This window comes from Perkinsus marinus (assembly GCF_000006405.1).
Source record: "Perkinsus marinus ATCC 50983 genomic scaffold scf_1104296972926, whole genome shotgun sequence".
Taxonomy (NCBI): Eukaryota; Perkinsozoa; order Perkinsida; family Perkinsidae; genus Perkinsus; species Perkinsus marinus.
This window is the reverse complement of record NW_003201605.1, coordinates 157,180-164,157: the sequence shown is the minus strand read 5'-3', so window position 1 is coordinate 164,157 and position 6,978 is coordinate 157,180. Positions and strand designations below refer to the sequence as shown.

The following is a 6,978-nucleotide window of genomic DNA, read 5'->3' as shown; positions in this document are numbered from 1 at the left end:
CTGAGGGATATTTTATGTAATACTACCGAGTGGTTCTTCCTGGCCCTCAGGCTTGCCCTCTGCCATAGTACTTGCTACACCGAATGGGTTGTCGCCCTCTGTCGGCCATTGTTGATCATCGGTGATGATCATATTCAAAAACAACCAAAAAACTGCAAACCAACCTATGCCTCTGATAATACTTAGCTCAACGCACTCTTCTCGAAATCTTAGTCTTACGCCGAATCGGCAATAATACTTATATACTTGTTTAAGGTAGCGCTGGAGAACACCCTCGGTCGGGAAGCTCTTACGAGGGCTGAGGACATCTACTACTCCTGAGTCGATGCGTGATAATATTTCGCATCCGCATTGCAACGGTCAAACCCTACCACGAAGCAGCAGTACTACTCTCGAGACACTCCAGTGGCAACATCCTAGCAAAATGCCCACGTAACCGTTCCTAACGCAAATCACAACTGCTCACCATCAGAAGGCTAACCTATCCGTTTCTCGGCGGTTCATGTGATGAGAGTGACCCCTCAGGTCGGCGTGTCCAAACACTGTCACTAAACTTTGTGTCCTAAATCACTAAATTTCAGCGCGCGCCCTTATAAGTCCATATATAGCGCGACTTCGTTTCAACGGAGTTAGAGACCGAAGGGAAACAAGTGAACCAAAAACCGAAGGGGAACAGATGAGCCAGAAACCCGAAGAGAAACAGATGAACCAAAAACCCGAAGGGAAGTAAGCTAACGAAGAGGGTTCAGCGGGCCAGGCGGATCTATCTCAAGTCCATGTCTCATTGGACAAACTCGACACTCGTTTTGTGAGCTACATTTTGATTTACCTTCCAAGTTTTTCTTGAGCTGCAAAACCCAACACTATATCATTCACCATGCAGATCACTATACTTCGAACAGTATGACTCATCGAAGATCACTTATTAATGATGCTGATGGGCTTCTCGAGCTTCGGTCGACCACAGGAGTGGTGGAATGTTTGATGTACTTGCACTTGATTGCTCAACTTGGGGACTTGTCAGCGAAACTTTTGACCTGAATTATTGAGTGGAAAGTGAATTCATCGACGCATTACGAGTTGAGTTGTTGGTTTGCGGGTTGACAGAGAAGTAATCGGTCCTAAGCCCCTGATTATTAGATGATCGAAGTTTCTTGGCATCCACGACAATGCATTTCTCCGGCGGAAGAAGCACGGTAGGTAAAATGAAGACTGAGTACCGATGCCAGACCTCTCGAAGACTTTTTCTCTGACGTGTCGTTAACCCTGTCGGATCTTTGTGGAACCTGGCAAGTAATAGCAGTTGATATAACCTCCGTCTCAAGTCTTGACACGCGAGATTTTTCACCCACTTAATCGAACAACTGTTCAGCCAGTTTGCGTTGATACCGTTCGCGTGGAGGAAGGTTTGAGCAGTCTCTCCGACGTAGGCGTATCTCTCTCTCTTCTCGTCAAAAGATATCACGTACGTTGACGGAGGGGAATCCAGCGGTAGCGGGTAGTAATAGCAACATCATACCTCATGCGGGAAAGGCCTGCACCGCATATAATAATAGCGGTTAGTCGAGTTATATGTTTGTCTATCCATCCACCTGGAAACGGTGTGAAGGATGTTCTTTTCCTTAACCTTAGGCGCGCATAAATCGATTACAGGGGCGCGCGCGTCTAATTTAGTGATTTAGGACACAAAGTTTAGTGACACGGTTTGTTTGCGCCCCTCAGGTCCCCAAGGCCGATCTTGCTCTCTCATCACATCTCAACGCTACGACCTTGCTCCTCACAAAAACGATGGTAGAGTCATGCTTATAGCATTTGTGTAGTTTTCCGTTGCTCCCCTCTCTGTCTTACAATGGAATACGAAGTTTACTTTGGCTGTAACCTGATCGGCACCATTGCTGTGGTATTGATATTCTTCTATACCTACTGCAACGCCAAGCCCATAGGGGACAAACTGGAGTGATGATCATAAGGCATGTATTGCTCGAACAGGTGAGTGTAGTGGACAATCTCGGTCGTCTGTACGCGGTATATTTGATTCGAATGGTTTTCTCTGGGGCAGTTCATACCCATGATACAGATTTCGGTCGAAACTATTTACACAGCGCTAACGGGATGGATATGGATGTATGTACTTGTCGGCTCAGACACTATCGACATCACTGTGGCAATAAGCTGGTCGTGAACCGGTTCGCTGGACCACGAGAGACTGTATTAGAAGTGAGGGTAGTGTTATACTTTGTTTTTCAGTTCAAAAGTGTCGCGTTGAAATCGTCGTTTTGGGTGGGCCTGCAGCAGGAATTGCCTATGTGGTATCATGTAATGTTAGTTTTCGTTAGAGGGCTGACGTTAGACCATATCATCTGAGCTTCCTCATTGCTCTGGTGTGAAGTAATGTGATGTACTCGCCTTAGAATATCATCACGTGTCCGATTAGGCGGATTCCGAAACTTTCCAGTTTCCTTCGGACAGCCTAAACAATGATCTCGCTATGGCCAGGGTGTGATGGTGATAACTCGTAGAACTCTTTCGACAGGGGATGCTTCCATCGGGTGTTTGGAATTACAACTTCAAATTATCTTGTATTTTGCGCAATCAAGGCTTATCGAGCAGTCTCGAGACGATAGTCCATTGAAATATGTCCAGGCAAGACGATGGGTGACCGAAAGCACCGCATTTGTGGCGCTTTCGGTCTACCTGGGGCGCTTACGCTTGGGTTAACCATGCCATTCTTGGGTTTGAGCAATGCTGCTTCATTTTGGAGGAAAAAACCTTGCGTGGATGGATTTCTTGCGATTGAGATGTTGTGGGTGCTCTTGGCAAAGGGCAAAAGGATTTCACAATAAACTGGACGTACCGGGATTTGAACCCGGGGCCTTCTGCATGCGAAGCAGACGTGATACCACTACACCATACGCCCTGATATACGTATTACATAGAACAAGCAGTCTATTGTTAGTCATCGAGAATATGTGCCGTTTACGGGTTTCCCCTCGCCAATCGACCATTGGTCTCATACTTAGTCTCACAGGCGAGCGGCCACTACTTCATCATCTCCTGAAGTGCCGACTAAACTGAATCAGTTTATGGTGATTTTGGACGATTCTCGTCCCCCATGTGGGGATCAATGCCACGTCGATTTGGAAACAACTCTCTCCGACTTATTCCGTGTGGATTCTCCCGTACAAGGAGCTATCCCTTTGCAGCTATTCGAGCTTCGTTTACCAAGAGATAATCGCTGCGATGAGGCAAGATCGTTGAACTAAGTTAAACTCCCCTCATGTGCCCTTCAGGTTAAGGTGCGTAAATCTCCACGGCGTGATGATATCAAGTTGCCGCTAGTTCCAATACCGAAAGAACGGCCCGTGGTCTCTCCAGGAACGTATCCGAGCCTAGAGATCAGTTATCTCGAACTGCATGGGGACTACCAACTGCCCTCCCCTCGGAGGATACTGGTGAGTGAAATGCTGACTGTCGTTAGGGAGCTCACGACTCGTTTATTCTAGGCGCCGCATACTACGCCAAGGAGTCCCTTCCGGCATATCCCCAACGATACGGCTCGTACGACTGCCCGATGTTCCCCTCGTGCTATTGACAAGGACTACTGGCTGAAGCGGGCCGCCGAGATCGTACAATACCAAAATTACAGCGACTACGTCATGAAATCTAGCCCGAAGAAGATCACGAGCGGCTCGGGGAACCATGAGCTCGATCTCGTCGACGAATCTGCGGAAGAGGGCCCGAGTGAGCCAATGTGCCGCGCCATGGTACCATCCACCGAGGGTGACGGAACGCTCCCACTTGCACCACCCATTGGTACTACTACTATCGAGGGCGATAGCAATTACAGCCCAATCCCTGAGGCCTTCCACATTCGTGACGAGCAAGGGGAACTTGTCTTTCCAAAGGTAACAACTACGTTCTCAATGAGGAACTGTCATCACGACTGGCAAGGTAGGAGTCAACTGCTTGCGCTCCTCAGGCGGTTCCCTCGGAGCCTGACCAGCCCATCTATCTACAGTCTACTCTAGCTCGGCTATTGGTAGATCGTGCACTGATGGATGATGAGTGAGTAGCCTGCTTCATGCACGATTACTTCTTCCCTCACTCAAACTCCAACCATCTCTTATCTGTCCCAGGTCTTCAATGAGAGAGGACCAATCTCGTAATGAAGCGAAGAGCATTGAGCCACTCATAGCGCGAGGGAGCCGTGCATTCGACGCTATCGACACCTGCTGGGCCGAGTTCATTCGTCAATACAAGGCCCAACGTGAACTCGGAGGCTCACCAGAATCTCGTCAACTTATGGATTCGAATCTTACTTTCATAATGGAGCTTCGGGAGAGAGTTCGCGAGTCCTGGACGATGATGGCTGATGTAAGGATTGGACCGCCGCCTCAGGCGTATCATACGTTCTCACAACAGGCGATGTCAACCCATCAAGAGCCGACAGCCGCTGAAGACTCCCCATGACCACCCGATACTTGTCGTCGTGTTAGAAAACCTGATGTTGTGTTCCGAGTAATGGAAAAATACTCCCAGGAGAGCCATTCCTCCACGCCCTAATAGTCACTAGCCAGTCTGCTTGCCCAAGTACGAACGACGGTAGTTTTGTCCTTCGCACTTGACTACATTGACAGTTGTATTTCCCAAAAGAAACTGAAGTCTAGTCCATCTGACGCATACCCTCGTTGCTGTGTTACTACCAAAATCTAGGATTAAGGAGCAGCAGAGCACAGCTCCAAGCCAGAACATCGGGTTTTTGAACTACATGTTTCTGTCCTATTACTTGTACATCCACCCAGGTTCGATCCGAGGGCTCGACATCTTTCAAAAATTCCACTAAACGCAAGTCGATAATACAGAAGGCCATTAAATGAAGGAGAATGATGATGATCGATGATACACGATGAGAAGCAGATCTCCTTAACAACAGCACTATCGATTCGCGTCTCGGATGATTAGACCCAAAGTTGCCATCCTCTCACCATTGCAGTATTAGCATGCACATTTCTTAGCATGCTCTTGGGGCTCGGAATTACTAGCGTTCAACTGTATGTCAACGACTGAGACAATCAGCAATGATTCTATAGCAATAAAAGGTGACCACAGTATTACTCTGACTTTGCCCTTGTTGACCAGCACCTTGATCATTGGATTGGGGTAAGGCAGCAGCAAGCTTCCTGAAAAGGGCCTTTATGTTGTACCCAGCCTTAGCACTGCATTCGGTGAACATAACGCCCTGCTCCTTGGCCTTCTGCTCCCCTTCCTCAGTGGAAACCTGATGAACATGAATTGAACAGGGTGTGGTATGAGCACAAATACCTGCCGTTTGTCTGCGAGATCAGTTTTGTTGCCCACAAGCATTATAATAACATCATTGCCTCGCTCAGTACGAACATCATCAATCCACTTCTCGCAGTTCATGAAGGACGCCCTGGCACACACCGGTCCCTGCCGTCCACCCCTACACTGCCTCTACTACTTATTGGTGATGTCATACCCGACAACTGCTACACTGCTATCCCGGATGTACGACGGAATGAGAGATCGGAAACGCTCCTGGCCAGCTGAAGAGAATCACGACCAACATGAACCCAGTCTCCAGTAACCTAGCCGCTATTCATACCGGTATCCCAGAGCTGGAGTCTCACAGTACGGTCCTCGAGGTACATCGTCTTGCTGAGGAAGTCGATGCCAATAGTGGCCTGAAAGGAAGGGAGGAGTGTTGAAGAATATGCACATGGACAGCTACATGTGCTGAAAATTATGAGAAAATTTAGGGAAATTCTTGTCGGTTTCCGCGCACTTCTATAATCAGTGAGGAAACTTCAGAACTCAGCTGATGAAAACGAGCATATATTCCAACACTGAAGGCGAGTGGGAATCAGGCAGAGTAGAGTTGCTACCTGATAATTGGAGTCGAAAGTATCATACATGAACCTAGTAATGATAGAGGTCTTCCCGACGGCCTGCTCTCCGAGGAAAACAAGCTTGTACTTGTTTAAGCCACTACTCATTTCAAATCAGATTAGTCACTGAAAAAATCTCCTTCAATTTTACCATTCTCTACTCTACTATCCTCCAATTCGAGAGGTCAGAAAACCTAAACTCATTTTCCAATGAGCTCCCGAACTGCGAGGAGTTGGAGTGATCATCTATTCAATTCTGTGTGGTCCGTTCGGTTCGACCATAGTAGGACAGAGCACTTGATAAAGACCGACTCAGCGGCGGTAAGATAGAGACAGCGGTTGTCTATTGCGAATACGTCTGTGATGCCTTCGTTCGTGGAGTCGCCTATCTAGCGTGCGTGATCGTTCCCCTTTCCGCCCGCCAGAGAAAATGCGAAGCTAGTAATTTTACGGATGAACGAGGCCCCACTATTGGCATCAATAGGACGCCAGTTGGACTCGTACACAGTGTAGAGTTTCCATCACATGGGTTTGGGTCACGACCTGAGCCTGTGGATAAAGAGAAGCTCCGCAAAGAGGAACCAATTAGCGCGTGGGCCAAGGCTACCCGCAGGAGCAGGGAGCGCTAGTCTTCAGTGAGACCAGATGGTTATTGATAAGTCCCGGTCGGCGTGGAGGAGTCACTAGGGTGGCCGAGAGAGCAAGTTTGGGTCTTCCCTGCTGCTCGCTGTAGGTACTTAGGGAAAAGGAGTGTTTTTAAACAGAATTATACACGTTTGACATGGTAGATTATACGAGTCATACGTGAAACGTTCATCAACAGCCTTAACCAGTCAAAGAAATAAACAGAGCCCGCAGAGAGACGGGCGGAACAATGGTATTACGTAGTATTAGCTATACTACAGTGCAAAGGTTAAGGAGTTCACCATCAGCCACGATGCCGCTGGAAGACTCTGGAAGACTCAGGGAAAGGGAGTGAAAGCAGTTCATTAGTGAGCATCTCTTGTCGTACCAGGTCACCGTTGCATCATCTCACCTACAGGCATGTCTAGACCTATCCCTATCCCCC

At 48.1% G+C, this 6,978-nt stretch overlaps 2 protein-coding genes and 1 non-coding gene across 3 annotated transcripts; 1 reads left to right on the top strand and 2 right to left on the bottom strand.

Moving 5' to 3' along the window:
* Positions 1–2,845: 2,845 nt before the first annotated feature.
* Pmar_PMAR018326 lies at positions 2,846–2,917 on the bottom strand. The gene has a single exon. It is a non-coding gene; the product is annotated as a tRNA-Ala (tRNA).
* A 739-nt stretch (positions 2,918–3,656) lies between these two features.
* Positions 3,657–4,069, top strand: Pmar_PMAR018325 (hypothetical protein; the record flags this gene model as incomplete). Its single annotated transcript, XM_002766442.1, has 2 exons — positions 3,657–3,905; positions 3,980–4,069. 2 exons carry the CDS (start codon positions 3,657–3,659, stop codon positions 4,067–4,069), a joined length of 339 nt encoding a protein of 112 aa, XP_002766488.1.
* An 826-nt stretch (positions 4,070–4,895) lies between these two features.
* Positions 4,896–6,024, bottom strand: Pmar_PMAR018324 (RAB6 protein, putative). The gene is made up of 6 exons (XM_002766441.1): positions 5,907–6,024; positions 5,627–5,705; positions 5,483–5,567; positions 5,323–5,434; positions 5,116–5,278; positions 4,896–5,063 (listed from the first exon to the last, which is right to left on the bottom strand). The coding sequence occupies exons 1-6, from the start codon at positions 6,015–6,017 to the stop codon at positions 4,996–4,998; spliced, it is 618 nt and encodes a 205-aa protein (XP_002766487.1). The 5' UTR covers positions 6,018–6,024; the 3' UTR covers positions 4,896–4,995.
* Between the last annotated feature and the right edge of the window lie 954 nt (positions 6,025–6,978).

Bases quoted from the DNA above. Each gene is read 5' to 3' on its own strand.
- Pmar_PMAR018324 (XM_002766441.1), bottom strand. From the start codon at position 6,017: ATGAGTAGTGGCTTAAACAAGTACAAGCTTGTTTTCCTCGGAGAGCAG. The intron at 5,706-5,906 runs GTAGCAACTCTA...CCTTCCTTTCAG, and splicing joins CTTTCGACTCCAATTATCAG to GCCACTATTGGCATCGACTT. The intron at 5,568-5,626 runs GTATGAATAGCG...GATTCTCTTCAG, and splicing joins ACTCCAGCTCTGGGATACCG to CTGGCCAGGAGCGTTTCCGA.